The sequence below is a fragment of the Symphodus melops genome (genome assembly GCF_947650265.1).
Source record: "Symphodus melops genome assembly, chromosome: 6".
Classification (NCBI taxonomy): domain Eukaryota; kingdom Metazoa; phylum Chordata; class Actinopteri; order Labriformes; family Labridae; genus Symphodus; species Symphodus melops.
The window spans coordinates 29,192,103-29,209,602 of record NC_136696.1 but is presented as its reverse complement, the minus strand read 5'-3'; the positions used below and the strand labels follow the sequence as shown (position 1 = coordinate 29,209,602).

At 47.8% G+C, this 17,500-nt stretch overlaps 1 protein-coding gene across 1 annotated transcript in view; it reads right to left on the bottom strand.

Annotated features, from left to right (window-relative positions):
- The window catches only part of LOC306824941 (diacylglycerol kinase zeta-like), a 23,593-nt gene extending 11,013 nt beyond the window's left edge, over positions 1-12,580 (bottom strand). Inside the window, exons 1-24 of the mRNA XM_079345367.1 lie at positions 11,548-12,580; positions 10,250-10,358; positions 9,941-10,036; positions 9,397-9,474; positions 9,265-9,321; positions 9,115-9,183; positions 8,963-9,034; positions 6,776-6,892; positions 6,415-6,489; positions 6,155-6,256; positions 5,892-5,974; positions 5,721-5,781; positions 5,169-5,282; positions 4,947-5,087; positions 4,783-4,861; positions 4,536-4,591; positions 4,356-4,418; positions 4,165-4,238; positions 2,573-2,684; positions 1,449-1,648; positions 1,209-1,309; positions 658-749; positions 470-539; positions 341-381 (exon numbers count right to left, since the gene is read on the bottom strand). Coding sequence (XP_079201493.1) covers positions 341-381; positions 470-539; positions 658-749; positions 1,209-1,309; positions 1,449-1,648; positions 2,573-2,684; positions 4,165-4,238; positions 4,356-4,418; positions 4,536-4,591; positions 4,783-4,861; positions 4,947-5,087; positions 5,169-5,282; positions 5,721-5,781; positions 5,892-5,974; positions 6,155-6,256; positions 6,415-6,489; positions 6,776-6,892; positions 8,963-9,034; positions 9,115-9,183; positions 9,265-9,321; positions 9,397-9,474; positions 9,941-10,036; positions 10,250-10,358; positions 11,548-12,554 — 3,069 coding nt within the window. The 5' untranslated portion in view covers positions 12,555-12,580. The remainder of the gene's footprint in view (positions 1-340; positions 382-469; positions 540-657; positions 750-1,208; positions 1,310-1,448; positions 1,649-2,572; positions 2,685-4,164; positions 4,239-4,355; positions 4,419-4,535; positions 4,592-4,782; positions 4,862-4,946; positions 5,088-5,168; positions 5,283-5,720; positions 5,782-5,891; positions 5,975-6,154; positions 6,257-6,414; positions 6,490-6,775; positions 6,893-8,962; positions 9,035-9,114; positions 9,184-9,264; positions 9,322-9,396; positions 9,475-9,940; positions 10,037-10,249; positions 10,359-11,547) is intronic.
- Positions 12,581-17,500: the final 4,920 nt, after the last annotated feature.

Below are 17,500 nucleotides of genomic sequence, written 5' to 3'. Positions count from 1 at the left end.
ATTCGAAAGTTTCAAAGTGAAATAAAACAGAAAGGTTTGAAACGCTGCTGAGCTCATCTTTCATGGATTCTTTTCTTCATTTCTTATGAAATCGAAGTTGTTTTCTCAGAGTGGAACGTTTAGAGGTTCAATAAGGAGACGTCACGTGGAGCGAGTTCTCTTACACACCTGAACCCCGACACAGACAGCATCTGTCAAACGTCTGAATGTAATAAAGTCTGAGGCTGGGGGGAGGAGCTTAACGCCCTGCTCCTGAGAAGAATGAAGCACCTCCACCTGCTCAGTGTTTGGTTCACATTCTGCTTTTTACTAAATGATTCATGACAAACGTGCGTCTCACCTGAGCGCGGTCGATCCTGTAGAAACGGTCTGCAGTCGTACCTGCCATCAGACACACAGGTCAGCTGAGAGTGTTAGCGTTAGTGTGAACATGTGTGTGTGTGTGTGTGTGTGTGTGCTGTGGACTCACAGTCGAGGAAACACCACTTCATGGAGAGTTTCTGAGAGGACACACACTCTCCCTTCATGTCCTCCCCGTCCTGAGGGAGCAGAGACAAACGTCAACCTGCTGCAGACTCTACCAGTCTGACAAACTGTACAGAAGCTTTGATCAGGGTCTTCAAATGTCTTCAATATTCAAACAGATATAAAAGGAACCTGGTCCAGGTCGCCGTGGAGACGCTCGATCAGTAAGCGGCAGGTCTCCAGGTCGCTGTCTCCAGGGACGGTGATCACACCGAGCGGCGTCGCTGCAAAAAGAAGAACACCACGCCACTTTCTTTATTTTTCTCTTTGTGCTGCACGAGTGCTGAAGGTCCACGGATGGTAGAGGCTGCTGTCGAACGTGACCAAGTCAGTAATCACATTCATAGAGACTTGGGATTAGGGGTCCTGTCCTTACAGCTGGGGATCGAACCCCCAACCTTCCTGTTGATGACGACTCTACCGACTGAGGGTGTTATTACCTATGAGGCCACACGAGGGCGCTAGCATCCAGCTAGCTTCACTTTAAACTGACAGATGCTGTTTGTTTGTAAATGTTCATGTGTGTGAAGTTACTGAGCCTTTTTAGAAAATATCCCATAATGACAAGTTATGCTTTAAAAAAGAGAAGTTAAGGAGACGCAGGTAACTCCAAATAATCAAAGTTAAATATATTAACACATATAGAAATGATAAATGTCACGGTTAACCCTTTGCTGACTCACAGGCCTCCTTCAGCTGGTCTTTGTCGTAGTGCAGAGCTTCGTACGCCGCCATGCTGATCCTGTTCACTCTGATCTGCAGCTTCTCAGGGACGGGCTGCTGGCTGCACACACACACACACACACACACACACACACACACACACACACACACACATACACACACACAGTTAGAACAACATGTTTTGAGGAGCGCTGAAGAGGAGGAGGAGATGTGGGTGTATGTTAATAAAGTTCTGGTACTCGTTGAGGTGGGGCATGGAGATCCTCCTCTTGGCCTTTTGCACCATGTTGGCCTGGCTCCTCAGGTTGATGTTGATGATGGAGGGGGCCAGTTTACACGGTTCCCCGTCCACCTGCATGGGGATGGACTTGAAGGTGGTGAGGGTCACCTCTTTACACTGATGGAGCCGCTCGCCGTGGCCTCCCACCTGCAGCGTGGCCTGGATACAAAGACACAAGGTTACACCTCAAGGAAAACACCGCTCATACACCATGACAACACAGGTAAGACACATGGGGAATAGATGCTGCAAGTACATCTGTGACACAAATCACACACGGGTAACACACGGGTAACACAAATCACACACGGGTAACACACGGGTAACACAGAGGTAACACACGGGTAACACGCGGGTAACACACGGGTAACACACGGGTAGCTAACAGGTAACACATGGGTAACACACAGGTAACACATGGGAAACACACAGGTAACACACGGGTAGCTAACAGGTAACACATGGGTAACACATGGGTAACACACGGGTAACACACGGGTAGCTAACTGGTAACACATGGGTAACACATGGGTAACACACGGGTAGCTAACAGGTAACACATGGGTAACACACGGGTAACACACGGGTAGCTAACAGGTAACACATGGGTAACACATGGGTAACACACGGGTAGCTAACAGGTAACACATGGGTAACACATGGGTAACACACGGGTAACACACGGGTAGCTAACAGGTAACACATGGGTAACACGGGTAACACATGGGTAACACACGGGTAACACACGGGTAGCTAACAGGTAACACATGGGTAACACACGGGTAACACACGGGTAGCTAAGAGGTAACACATGGGTAACACACGGGTAGCTAACAGGTAACACATGGGTAACACATGGGTAACACACGGGTAACACACAGGTAACACATGGGTAACACACGGGTAACACACGGGTAGCTAACAGGTAACACATGGGTAACACACGGGTAGCTAACAGGTAGCACATGGGTAGCACACAGGTAACACACGGGTAGCTAACAGGTAGCACATGGGTAGCACACAGGTAACACACGGGTAGCTAACAGGTAGCACATGGGTAACACACTAACAGACAGAGCTCACCAGACTGGTCATGGTGAATCCGATGACCTCGATGCAGCCGTCGTCATGGCGCTGAGGTTCAAAGTCCTGGTGCTCACTGGGGTGACCCCACGGCGTCGTGCCAGCACAGTACCTACAGGACACACCTGTTACTGATACACCTGTACTGATACACCTGTTACTGATACACCTGTTACTGATACACCTGTACTGATACACCTGTACTGATACACCTGTTACTGATACACCTGTTACTGATACACCTGTACTGATACACCTGTTACTGATACACCTGTTACTGATACACCTGTACTGATACACCTGTTACTGATACACCTGTACTGATACACCTGTTACTGATACACCTGTACTGATACACCTGTTACTGATACACCTGTTACTGATACACCTGTTACTGATACACCTGTACTGATACACCTGTTACTGATACACCTGTTACTGATACACCTGTACTGATACACCTGTTACTGACACACCTGTTACTGATACACCTGTTACTGATACACCTGTTACTGATACACCTGTACTGACACACCTGTTACTGATACACCTGATACTGCTACACCTGTTACTGACACACCTGTTACTGATACACCTGTTACTGATACACCTGTTACTGCTACACCTGTTACTGACACACCTGTTACTTATACACCTGTTACTGACACACCTGTTACTGATACACCTGTTACTGATACACCTGTACTGATACACCTGTTACTGATACACCTGTACTGATACACCTGTTACTGATACACCTGTTACTGATACACCTGTTACTGATACACCTGTACTGATACACCTGTTACTGATACACCTGTACTGATACACCTGTTACTGCTACACCTGTTACTGATACACCTGTTACTGATACACCTGTACTGATACACCTGTTACTGATACACCTGTTACTGATACACCTGTACTGATACACCTGTTACTGATACACCTGTACTGATACACCTGTTACTGACACACCTGTTACTGATACACCTGTACTGCTACACCTGTTACTGATACACCTGTTACTGATACACCTGTACTGATACACCTGTTACTGATACACCTGTTACTGATACACCTGTACTGATACACCTGTTACTGATACACCTGTTACTGATACACCTGTACTGATACACCTGTTACTGATACACCTGTTACTGATACACCTGTTACTGATACACCTGTTACTGATACACCTGTACTGATACACCTGTTACTGATACACCTGTTACTGATACACCTGTTACTGATACACCTGTTACTGATACACCTGTACTGATACACCTGTTACTGATACACCTGTACTGATACACCTGTTACTGATACACCTGTTACTGATACACCTGTTACTGATACACCTGTACTGATACACCTGTTACTGATACACCTGTACTGCTACACCTGTTACTGATACACCTGTTACTGATACACCTGTACTGATACACCTGTTACTGATACACCTGTACTGATACACCTGTTACTGATACACCTGTATTACTTTTATGTAATGTACTGTATTGTGATGAAGCTGCATAAGTTAATTAAAGATGGGAAATGTAGTTTTTAAGGACGCAGTCTGCTCCTCTCACCTGGGGATGTTGAGGAAGAGGAGACACTGAAGCTTCATCTCCTGGACTTTGGCAGTCAGATCTGTCCCGTCACACTGAGGACAGGAAACGCATGCAGACTTTATAATCTCCTTCCGTTCTGTGTCAGGCTGATCCTCCGCTCTGACGAGGACGGCTGATCACCAGAGTCTCATACTTGACTTGATACTCACCACCACTTTGATGTGCTTGGCGAGGTCTTTGGAACTGCCGCTGAGGAAATCTGAGAAGGCCGTCTGAGACACAGTAACACAAACACTGAGCGTTACAAACCTGACATCCACACACCTGAACTCCTCTGCTGGTGAACTATACAGGAGTACGGCCCACTACAGGCCGGCGTGGACACTCACCCCGGCGTAGAACATCTTATTCCTGAAGCGACTGTTGAACTTCTCTGGATTTGCCTCTGAAAAGAAAAACAAAAAAACATTCAGCAACGAGTAGGTAACATATCTGATTCTGTTTCCTGTTCTCCAGGATGTTCTTCTCCACTCTTTGGTTCACGTTGAGATTCTGTTCAAATGCACGTTTCACAGGACATGTAGGAGTGAAACGCCCCCCCTCCATCATGTATCCTGGAGCGGCGTGTGGACTGACCTCTGGATTCATGGAAGCCCAGGGTGACGTGAGCATCAAAGCCCAGACTGAAGTAGTTGTTGAAGACGTCGATGGGAAGCTGAGAAACAGGAAGCATCAGAAAGGATCAGAAAAGAGACGTTCAGAAGCTTCTTATAAAACAGACTCTCCTGAGACCGTCTGACCTTGTCTGTCTGGTGTTCGTCCTGGTCCTCTGGTCGAGCCTCGGGGTTCGCCTCCACGTTCAGGTTCCAGCGGTCCAGCTGGACGATGTTCCCATCCTCGACGTGAGAGAGGATCTTTGTGATTGGTTCATCTGTGTAGCCCTGGAGGAGGAAGAATTTATTTACATGGACTCAAAGGAGCAAACAGAGTTTCTGTCTGAAACGTGTTTCAGGAAGTCTCACCCCGCCCCAGTTCAAGGTCCTGGCCAGGTCGTTCCCAGTCCCCAGAGGAAGGATTCCCACAGGGGGTGGAGGGCGGAGCTTCAACTGGTCCAACACTGACAAGATCCAGCCCACCTGAACACACACACACACACACACACACACACACACACACAGAGCTGTTAGTGCACAGGGAGCGCAGAGGGGAAAGGACGCAGTCTCGAGGGGAGTCGGTGATGATGGTCCTGCAGACAGGAAGTCTGTGATCCACCTGCAGGAGGAGTCAGGCTGATCAGCTGAGAGAGCTGGTCCTGCTTGAGGCTGACAGCATCATCAGCAGACCTGTAGGAGAACTGTAGGGGGTCCAGGAGGGGGTCCAGGTCCTGTACGTTAGCATGCTAGCTGCAGATCGTCTGTGTTTAAATGATCTCTGTGAAGTTATAAACTGCATGTTTTTATTATAATCGAGCTGGCTGCTTTGAGAGGATAAATGAATATAAGATACATAAAGAAACATCCGGACTCTTCAGACGAGGACTTGTTGAGTGTGTTTGATAATGAAGTTGGACTCACCGTCCCGTCTCCCCCACAGGCCAGGATCCTCAGGTTGGGGACTTTGGCATACAGCTCCAATCTGCAGAGACAAACTTTGTGAGTCCTGTGGGCGTTAACATCTTTATTCTGTTCTCTGATTGGTCCATTTCACCGTAGTGATGATGTGACGGCGTGTCCTCGTAAGCTCACCCGTCTCTGGGTCCTCCCTTGGTCAAGTCAAACACCTGTCGAGGGTTCAGGTACCACATGAAGGACTGGATGATCTTCGCTCCCTGAAGGTTGGAATCAGAACAGAACCTGATATAACGATTCTGACAAGCAAACAGTTGATCAGGGAATAAACAGTGTGCTGACAGAGGCTGCAGCAGAGTGACGGAGGATCGTGATTGGTGGACATAGACTCTTAGATCAGCTGATCTCTTGCAGGCAGGACTAATGCAGGACTCTGTTACCTGGTTTCCTCCACTCTTTGGGTTAACAAACACCAGCAGAGGCTTCATGAGCTGAGAGGGGAGGGGCTTCACCAGGAAGGGCTTCCAGCGGCCATCTTGGACCTGAGAGACGGAGGAGAAAGGTCCAGAAGTCTGACACATGAACAAACATGGAGAAGCTGCAGCACGCCTCATGATCGTTACCTTTAATGAACAACACTGAACACATGAGTGAAGCCTCAGGATGGTGATCAGACAAACAAAGACTGAAGACGTCTCACCTCTGCTCCCTTCTTGCTCGACTTGTTGCACTTCAGCGACGTCCTTTTCTTCTTTTTACTCGACTTTAGAGACGTCTGCAGACAAACACAACAAGATGAGTTCCAGCTGTCAGAGGATTCATCTTTTTAAACTTGTGTCCTTCAGCCAGGAGTCTTCATCTCTCTGGTTTCAAACTGACTTTAATTTTGAAAGAACTTAAAAGATTTAACGACAGGGGTCGAACAAGGACGAAAGATCAACTCATGTGAATGATCTGGCTGATATTGGACCTTAGTATCATGGCAGGTAAGGCTGACAGCCTCTGTGGTTATACCTCAGTGTGAGAACATAACGCTCTGTGAGTGCTACAGGTGAGAGTACCTGGCTCCTGCGGACTCTGATGATCCAGGTCGGAGGGATGATGACGGCGGCGTGAGCTCCCAGAGAGCAGCACTCCTCGATCTGCTGCAGCATGAAACACGTCACCTTGTTGTGGTACTGAAACCGACAGGAAGTGACATCACTCTTACACTGAGACAGAAGAGGAGACTTCACAGTTTTTAGTGATGGGAAGTTCAGCTCTTTTCAGAGAGTCGGCTCTTTTGACTCCAGAAGGGCCCTTAATGTAGGAACTGAACTTTGTACAAATGACTAGCTTGTGTGTTGAAAGCTCTTTTGTGTTCAGTGTTTTTATGAAAAAGCTCGTGTTTAATATTTAAATCAAACTTCTGAATTGCAAAAATACAAAAATTCAAACAAAAACTCAAGACAAAAAACTGCAAACAAAGCCACAGAACCGAAGCAGAACTTAATGAGAGCTGGCTCTCAGAGCTGGTCCTGACACATCCGCTGCAGTAAAAAGGAAAAATGTTCTTTGAACAAAGAGTCCGCTCCAAACCTGCTCTGTTTGTAAAATGAGCTGAGAACACTTTTATTATACATTTGTAAAATATAGATAAATGGATTCAGGGGTTGTTGATTTATTGGTGGATAAATGAAGGATGAGTTGACAGACTGGAAAATTGGTTGATTAACAGAATGTAGAGGTTTGAGGGTTACAGATTAACCAATTGGTGGATGGATGGATGATGGATGATGGATGGATGATGGATGGATGGATGATGGATGGTTGGATGGATGGATGATGGATGATGGATGGATGGATGGATGATGGATGATGGATGATGATGGAGGATGGATGATGATGGATGGATGGATGGATGATGGATGATGGATGGATGGATGATGATGGATGGATGGATGGATGAATGATGGATGGATGGATGAATGATGGATGATGGATAGATGATTGATGGATGATGGATGGATGATGGATGGATGATGGATGGATGGATGATGGATGATGGATGGATGATGGATGATGGATGGATGATGGATGGATGGATGGATGATGGATGGATGGATGATGGATGGATGATGGATGATGGATGGATGATGGATGGATGGATGGATGGATGGATGATGGATGGATGGAAGGATGGATGATGGATGGATGATGGATGAATGATGGATGGATGATGGATGGATGGATGATGGATGATGGATGGATGATGGATGGATGGATGGATGATGGATGGATGGAAGGATGGATGATGGATGGATGATGGATGAATGATGGATGGATGATGGATGGATGGATGATGGATGATGGATGGATAGATGGATGGATGATGGATAGATGATTGATGGATGATGGATGATGGATGATGGATGGATGATGGATAGATGGATGGATGGATGGATGGATAGATGATGGATGGATGGATGGATGGATGGATGGATGATGGATGGATGGATAGATGATTGATGGATGATGGATGGATGGATGATGGATGGATGGATGATGGATGGATGATGGATGAATGATGGATGAATGATGGATGAATGATGGATAGATGGATGGATGGATGGATGGATGATGGATGGATGGATGGATGATGGATGGATGGATGGATGATTGATGGATGGATGGATGATGGATGGATGGATGGATGGATGATGGATGGATGGATGGATGATTGATGGATGATGGATGGATGAATGATGGATGATGGATGGATGGATGATGGATGGATGGATGATGGATGGATGATGGATGATGGATGGATGATGGATGGATGGATGATTGATGGATGGATGGATGATGGATGAATGATGGATGATGGATGGATGATGGATGGATGGATGGATGATGGATGAATGATGGATGATGGATGGATGGATGATGGATGGATGGATGGATGATTGATGGATGATTGATGGATGGATGGATGGATGGATGGATGGATGATTGATGGATGATGGATGGATGGATGATGGATGGATGATGGATGGATGATTGATGGATGATGGATGATGGATGATGGATGGATGATGGATGGATGATGGATGATGGATGGATGATGGATGGATGATGGATGGATGGATGGATGGATGATTGATGGATGGATGGATGATGGATTGATGGATGATGGATGGATGATGGATGATGGATGGATGGATGATGGATGGATGATTCTCTATCAGCTGGTTGAATGTGATACTTACAGCCTGTTTGCACCACGAGCAGCTGATGGCAACGATCTCTTTGCTGTGAAATGAAAACTTCTGCTGGAATCCCTTCAGGAGACAAATGAAAACAGTCAGTCAGCTCTTCATCATATGTTCAGGTAAAGCTGGGAGGGACGACGGAGGCTTACCTTCCCACACTGTCGACACTTCCCTGTCTGACGCCTCCTGTGGACCCAGTGGTGTCGCACCACGTTGGGCTGAAACACGACATTTATTCACCGACAGTTTCATGACAGATTGAGGTAAATTCATCTTAAATGATCTGAGCAGAGACGTACCTCTCGAACAGCTCGGGATCCTGGTTCCCTAAACGAAGGCTTGCACCTGAAATTAATCTGAACACAGTGGAGGAGAGACTGTGAGCATGGAGAATAAACACAGCAGATTAAAGCTGATCTTCCACACTTTACCTTCTCCAGCTGCTCCATGCACATGGTGTGAACAGAGATCTTACAGCCAGCACATTTCTTCCTCGCCACTGACTTTTGCTGCAAAACAACAACAGATTGATTTCCTGATGATCCCTCCTCATGGTAACAAACTTCAAACCTGCTGCGAGCCAAAGAGAGGGGGGAACATTTCTGCATCTTTATTTGGTTTGTTTTCACTTTGCATCAAATGTCACATGACCTGATGCTGAACTTTGACCCTGAGGGGACGACAGCACGCCACAGTGTGTTGGTATTAACCTGTAAGGACTGAAGACTGGTGATGTTAGCAATGCTAACATTAGCCATGCTGGTCAAACCTTTTTGACATTGTTTACAGACCCACAATGCACTGCTGTTTGTTCTACTTGTTTGAAAGAGTCAGTTCCATCTGTTTGTAATTCTAACAATACTTTGTATTATTTTCATCAGTAATATTTTATTAGTCGTCAGATCAAAGTCTGGCTGAAGTACTGAGATGAACGTGTGGCGTTCCTGACCACAGGGGGCGCTGTGACTAACTCACCAGGGATTTAGCGATGCAGTATTGCTCTCCAACGTAGCAGAAGTCTCCAGAGCCGCTGGTCTCAAACCAGATGTGGTCCCCGAACTGAGCGTTATCCTGCGAGCGAAGTCATCGTCACGTTTTCACCGGAGCGATGATGTGTGAGGAAACGTAAACAACCACAGATCAACAAAAACATTGACTGTTTTATTTAGACAAACAGTCTGGGTGCTTTCATGTAGCAGAGACATGATGATGCAGTCATGGTATCGAAATGTGTTACCATGACAACCCAAGCTTTCTAACAGATCATATCAAGGAGTGACTCACGCTCCAGTCGATGCTGCTGATTGGTTCCTGCAGAGCGTCGCTCTCTCCGGGTGTCAACGCGTTGGGCTGCGTCCCCACGTTCTGCAGGCCCGACTTCGCCAAAGCTTTCCTGAAAACACAACAGAAGAGTTTTTAAGGATCCAGTCAGCGAGAAAAGTTTCATCACGTTGTGTTTTTATACCGCCTGTAATTAATGAGCCGTTTGTTCCCTGCAGGAAACTTCAGAGTGTCAAACCCGAAACTCATGTCATAAGCTCGGGTTCTGAGGATGTTCTGGTTCTGATTTTGGGTTCTGAGGATGTTCTGGTTTTTGATTTTGGTTCTAATGATGATTAAGGTCCAGATGTTCTGGTTCTGATGAAGTAAACATTTTTCCTTTCGTCAGGTTTATGTGTCAGTTTTCGTGTCGTATTTAATTCAGGTAATGTCGTTACCACGGCAACCTGCAGAATAAATAAAGCCCCCTCTGTTTGGTTATCAGTTATTATCCCCGCGGGCTCTGAAGGCCCGGCGTCCAGACAATGAAGAACTCAAACACAGCATCATGACTTGACCTTAGCAACAGAGGCGGCGTGATGAGCAGGATTCACCCGGCGTGTGTGCTAATGAGCCGCAGCTCCACGGAGAGCGTTTGTGTGTGCAGCAGAATGTCACCGCTGATCTTTAAAGACATCGACGCGTTGCTCAGACTCTGGACGCCATGCTGTCCAAAGATCCGAGACACACAGCAGAAGTTCTCCCCTTCTGGGAGCCTCAACCCGAAGGCCGTCTTTCATAATCTCTGTGCTGATGGAGGTGGATCTCCCTGCAAACAATTATTCAGACATGTTTACTTTAAGAACGCCTGCCGTGCGTTTCCTGCTTTGGAGCGTTCGTTGTGCCAGCCTCAGAAACGAACGCTAAGCGTCCACAGGATGCAATATGCACATCACCACTAGGAGCAGTGTAGAGCTGTGCGGTGATCAGAGACACCAGAGCGCCACGACAACAAAAGTTTAGAAGCAAAGTTCACAGCGCCATGATCAGCGTCGCCGTTGCGTAGCAACAACCGTGCACGCCACATCATCTCTACCTCGGAGCTTTACAGCGTCTGATCACACGGTGCTCCCTCTAGAGGAATCCTGCAGTAACGCGTCCTACAAAGTGCCGTTTATTTGCACGCAGGCAGCGAATTCAACAGCTGTGAATCATGACTGTGTATAAAGATGGACGCAGCAACCGTCGCCCGGGAGTGAAGCCAGAAAGCATCAGATTAAAACATGTAGCTAAGCTAACATCAGCCGTCACAGACTACATACAGCAAGAAGCTACTCCAGCTCTCCAGGTGTGCGTCGTAGCCGTGGGCTCCCAGCGGGCTGAGGGCCCCGGGGCCCCTGTAGAAGGCCGGCTGGTTGAAGTAGTACACTGAGCTCTTGCGGCAGGGCAGTGGGGGGCCTCTCCCGGGCCAGGGGCTCCCAGCTTTGGAGATTGTGGAGATCCTCCTCCTCTTCCTCTGGCTGGAGGCGCGGCGGCGGCTGTAAGGAGCAGAGTCGCCCGAATACACCTGAGAGGAGTTCCTCCGGAGGCATCGAGGGGCCCGGATCAGGGGCCTGGATGATGACGGAGGCTGGGGAGTTTTTCTGATCACCTCCAGGGAGGTGGAGGAAGAGAAGTCCGGATCAGGAGAGTGCGAGGTGCTGTCGTCCTCCTCGGCCGCCTGCTCCGCCTCTGACAGCTGGCTGTCCTCTGATTGGCTGTTGTCCGCAGTAGAATAATCGCTGATGTCTTCATCTCCGTCTGAATGGAGGCTGCTTGAGCGGGAAAACATCCTCCTCCTGTTGTTGGCCCCGCCTCTAACCTCCACCTGCTGTTCTCCAGGCAGCAGCCCCGCCCCGATGCCCTCCTCTTCCTCCTCCTCCTCCTCCTCCTCAGTCATCTGGATGAGACTGGCCAGCAGCATGGACGGCCCCAGCAGGTGGGTGTCGATGGTCCGCAGCTTCCCCACCTTTTTCCTGCACACGGCGAACCTCGGGTTGAGGTTGGGGGTGGTGGTGCTGGAGCGCCTGCGAGTGTGACCTGACCACCTTTTGTCTCTGGACGACTTGGCCAGACGCCCCCCTCCTGCACTCGGCACCCCCCCCGGCAGCTGGATGCTGGAGCGCCGTCTCTGGGTCAGCGTGGAGGAGGGCAGCCCTGCGCTGGACCTCCGGCGGGCTTTGCTGGTCGGGACAGCCACGCTGGGCCTCCGCTGATTGGCTTTACTTTCTGCATCCAGCTGAAGCGCCGTTTCCTTCCTCTTAAAGTGACGGCGGAAAAAAGTGTCCATGATGGCGGAAGAGAGGGGCGGGGCTTCTGAAAGCTCCTCTGGCTGTTAAGCGCAAAAAGAAATTAGCACCTGCAGCTACGAAGCTTTTAATCCAAAATCAAACATCAATGTTGAGATCCATAAAGAACCAAAGAGAGACTCAAACCTCCAGATTTTGTTCCTGAAGTTAGAAATGTTTGAAATGATTGAAAAGTTTGATTTAAAGGCACAAACAGCAGACAAATCAGAACAGGTGAGTCTGTAGACTGAACGATGAATCACCACACCTGTTTGTATGAGATGAACAGAAGCTCAAAGTTTACTCATAAACAGGAACTAGACAGGAAGTGATGTCATGACTTTGGCTCTCTATAAGACTGCTGGACCACCACACTCATACGAATACGAGACTCGTGTCCTGATTTAAAGGACTCTGAAAGGGTTAAATTGCCTGCAGGGCGGAGCAAACACAGCGCTGCTGTTTGTCCTTCTGCACCTTTACTTCCTGTTTACTGCAGACGCTGTCTCTGTGTCATCTTTAAGAGAACTTTTCTTTGAGCTAAACACAGGAGCAGTTTGAGTGTCGTACACACACACACGATTCACTGTTCAGTGAGCAGCAGGTCCAAATCAAGACTTTGAGCAGCGCTGTGATTGGTCGACACAGACGTCACTGATCTTTCCTGTTTTCACCGACACACACAGAGAAGCATGAATTATAAAACACTCAGAGGGGGGGGGAGCAGCACGACAACAGGAAGAGACAATAATTAAGACCAAGGCTACCTACTGGATACACACACACACACACACACACACACACACACACACACACACACAGACAGACACACACACACACACACACAGACACACAGACACACACACACACACACACACACACACACACACACACACACACAGACAGACACACACACACACACACACAGACACACAGACACACACACACACACACGCGGAGTGTAATTAGTAATTAGTCTGTGACAACAGCTTCCACAAACACCAACCACCTCATTGAATTCACCTGCAGCTCCACTCAGGTAAACAGGCTGTAACGTCTGCAGCAGGTAAACAGGCTGTAACATCTGCAGCAGGTAAACAGGCTGTAACGTCTGCAGCAGGTAAACAGGCTGTAACGTCTGCAGCAGGTAAACAGACTGTAACGTCTGCAGCAGGTAAACAGGCTGTAACATCTGCAGCAGGTAAACAGACTGTAACGTCTGCAGCAGGTAAACAGGCTGTAACGTCTGCAGCAGGTAAACAGACTGTAACGTCTGCAGCAGGTAAACAGACTGTAACGTCTGCAGCAGGTAAACAGGCTGTAACGTCTGCAGCAGGTAAACAGGCTGTAACGTCTGCAGGTAAACGGGCTGTAACGTCTGCAGCAGGTAAACAGGCTGTAACGTCTGCAGCAGGTAAACAGACTGTAACGTCTGCAGCAGGTAAACAGACTGTAACGTCTGCAGCAGGTAAACAGACTGTAACGTCTGCAGCAGGTAAACAGACTGTAACGTCTGCAGCAGGTAAACAGGCTGTAACGTCTGCAGCAGGTAAACAGGCTGTAACGTCTGCAGCAGGTAAACAGACTGTAACGTCTGCAGCAGGTAAACAGACTGTAACGTCTGCAGCAGGTAAACAGACTGTAACGTCTGCAGCAGGTAAACAGGCTGTAACGTCTGCAGCAGGTAAACAGGCTGTAACGTCTGCAGCAGGTAAACAGGCTGTAACGTCTGCAGCAGGTAAACAGGCTGTAACGTCTGCAGGTAAACAGGCTGTAACGTCTGCAGCAGGTAAACAGGCTGTAACGTCTGCAGCAGGTAAACAGACTGTAACGTCTGCAGCAGGTAAACAGGCTGTAACGTCTGCAGCAGGTAAACAGGCTGTAACGTCTGCAGCAGGTAAACAGGCTGTAACGTCTGCAGCAGGTAAACAGACTGTAACGTCTGCAGCAGGTAAACAGGCTGTAACGTCTGCAGCAGGTAAACAGACTGTAACGTCTGCAGCAGGTAAACAGGCTGTAACGTCTGCAGCAGGTAAACAGACTGTAACGTCTGCAGCAGGTAAACAGGCTGTAACGTCTGCAGCAGGTAAACAGGCTGTAACGTCTGCAGCAGGTAAACAGGCTGTAACGTCTGCAGCAGGTAAACAGACTGTAACGTCTGCAGCAGGTAAACAGACTGTAACGTCTGCAGCAGGTAAACAGACTGTAACGTCTGCAGCAGGTAAACAGACTGTAACGTCTGCAGCAGGTAAACAGACTGTAACGTCTGCAGCAGGTAAACAGGCTGTAACGTCTGCAGCAGGTAAACAGACTGTAACGTCTGCAGCAGGTAAACAGACTGTAACGTCTGCAGCAGGTAAACAGGCTGTAACGTCTGCAGCAGGTAAACAGACTGTAACGTCTGCAGCAGGTAAACAGGCTGTAACGTCTGCAGCAGGTAAACAGACTGTAACGTCTGCAGCAGGTAAACAGACTGTAACGTCTGCAGCAGGTAAACAGGCTGTAACGTCTGCAGCAGGCTGTATTTCCAGGGTCACTTGGTCAGTGATCAGAGCTTATCAGCAGGACGTGACGCCACGCGGCCAGGTTTACCATCGTCTGATTATAAGCAGGTGAACTGGACGGCAGCAGATTAGCGAGCACCAGAGTAAAGACGATATTTATAGATCTTCTTCTTCACTTTCACTAAGCACACCTGTAACTGTACCTGTCTAAGCAGCAGGCAGTCACAGATCTCAGGTTACCTTCTGATTGGACCTTTCAACACCTGTAACCTGACACGCAGCAGCCTGCCCTCAGATGCTTCACTCAGAGGACCATCAAGCTCTGATGTAGAGATACGACTTACAGAAAGGATTTTAACTTGTGTCTTTATTATTTTATTTAAAGACACTCGTCGTCAGGTCAGTTTGTGGTGTTGAAAGTCCCTGAGTGAAATTACACCGTCACAAAACACACGATACGCTCTGCCAGAGAAAGACCCAACCTTTACAACAGGGTCTCTAACTCTCCTCTGTCGCCCCCTGCTGGTGAAACAAACGTACACACTCTATTGGAGTCCCTTTGCACCTTTAAGAAAGCTGAAGACCCAGCTCTTTATGACCTTCCTGATGATGAGGAGGATGAGGATGCTCCGCCTCAGGTCACTTCCTGTCCTTGCTTGTGTTGTACACTAGAAAGCGTCTCATAAATGAGGATGTAGAAAGTGTTGAGCTCAGCGTCGCGCTCGCAGCTGTTTCATGAAGCTCTTAACAAGAAACCAACAAAAGAAAGAAAAGTCAAAAGGGAAATACAGTAAGTGTCTTTAATCTGATGTCTTCCATCAGAGTGTAATCCTCTCTTATCTGAGTCTGTGTGCAGACTGCAGAATCAAACAAGACTTCATATGAAAGTGTCAATATAGGCCGCCGCTCAGAGGTTATAAAGGTAGCGTTGGATAGATAAGCAGCAGGCCGACTCCTCAGCAGCGAGCTGTAATAAACACAGGTGATAAACTGCTGTGAACAAACATCACGAAGAACAGCAGCAAGTCAACGAACTCACAAACAGCAGAGGAGTCACTAATCCACTCCAAGAAAAACAACAGAACGTCAACTTTAAACAACTTTAAGCTAACGGAGTGTGAACTTTTATCTTTTAACACAATTCATCAAGTTTCAGATTAAACCTTCAGATTATTCTTCTATAAGAAGACACACCGAGCACACGGCAAAGACAAAGTCCACCTGTGGCGTCACCTCAGGTCGTGGTCAGACGACAGCCGACGGCCAATCACCACGTACGTTCTGCTGACAGGTGAGAGGAAATACCTGCCAGCAGGTGGCGTGAGTCTCTAATCGTCATTCCAAGAAGGACGCAGATAAATATGTCGTTTTAATGACACAAGAAGACGCTCAGCACTCGTAAAAAAGGTCATTCTTGTAGTCGATTATTTGCTTTCATCACGTTTCTGTTCTCTTCACTGAGCAGCCAATCAGAGTGACTCGTCTCACCGACCGGGCCGGCGTCCGTCGAATCAGCTGAAAAAACGCAGATGAGGTTCATAAACAAGTCCAACCAATCCATCCCCGAGGCGTGTCAGGGCCTTAAGTGATTAGCATGCTAACGTTAGCTTTCTTAGGTTCACCAGTTTCTGGCCGTAAACATTAGTTCTTATTGGTCAACATTGTCAGCTTCAGTTTATCTTCGACTACAAACTGAGTCAACAACATTCTTCATGTTCTTCATTTTTACTTTCTCTGACTCGCCTGCCGGGTGTCACCGCGCTCTGAAGAGATTAAACGGATCCTTTTAAATGGGACTCTGGGATCTGGTGCAAGAGGAGGTGACAGATCCGGATCAAAGTGTGGGTCAGTGGGAAACCTCCACTGACCCAATTTAATGACATTATGATTACTGGACAGCGCCCTGTAAAGTGTTTAACATGAACACGCAAAAAAAGGAAAAAACATCATTCAAAACAAATTAAAAACTAATGAAATAAATAAAACGTGTTGAAGCTCTCGAGCTTCAAGAATTCTTTCATTTTGTTGAAGGAAGTGACCATATTTGGACAAGAGGGAGGGGCAGGAGACCCCGCCCTCTTCTCCAAAAATGGTCACTTCTGGCTCCAAAGATAAAGATAGCAATGTTGTCCTGTTGAAGGTGCTTTCACAGTTTCGTAAGGTCCCTGAGCGAGACTCCTCCCCCTTCCCTCCCCCGCTGGTCTGCGTTCGCATCAGAAACATCGTGTGGCCAATAAGGAGAAAGAAGCAACCATGGCAACCACTCACAGGCTCATAAAGAGCTGGGTCTTTAGCTTTTTTCTTAAAGGTGCACAATGAGTTTGTTCCACCACCGGGGGGCGACAGACACGCTGGTCTCAGGACCCCCCTCTGAAAGTCTTGAAGCCAAAACCATTTGTACTTGCCCCCTTGGTCTTGATTAGCTCTGGATCCCTAAATGTCTT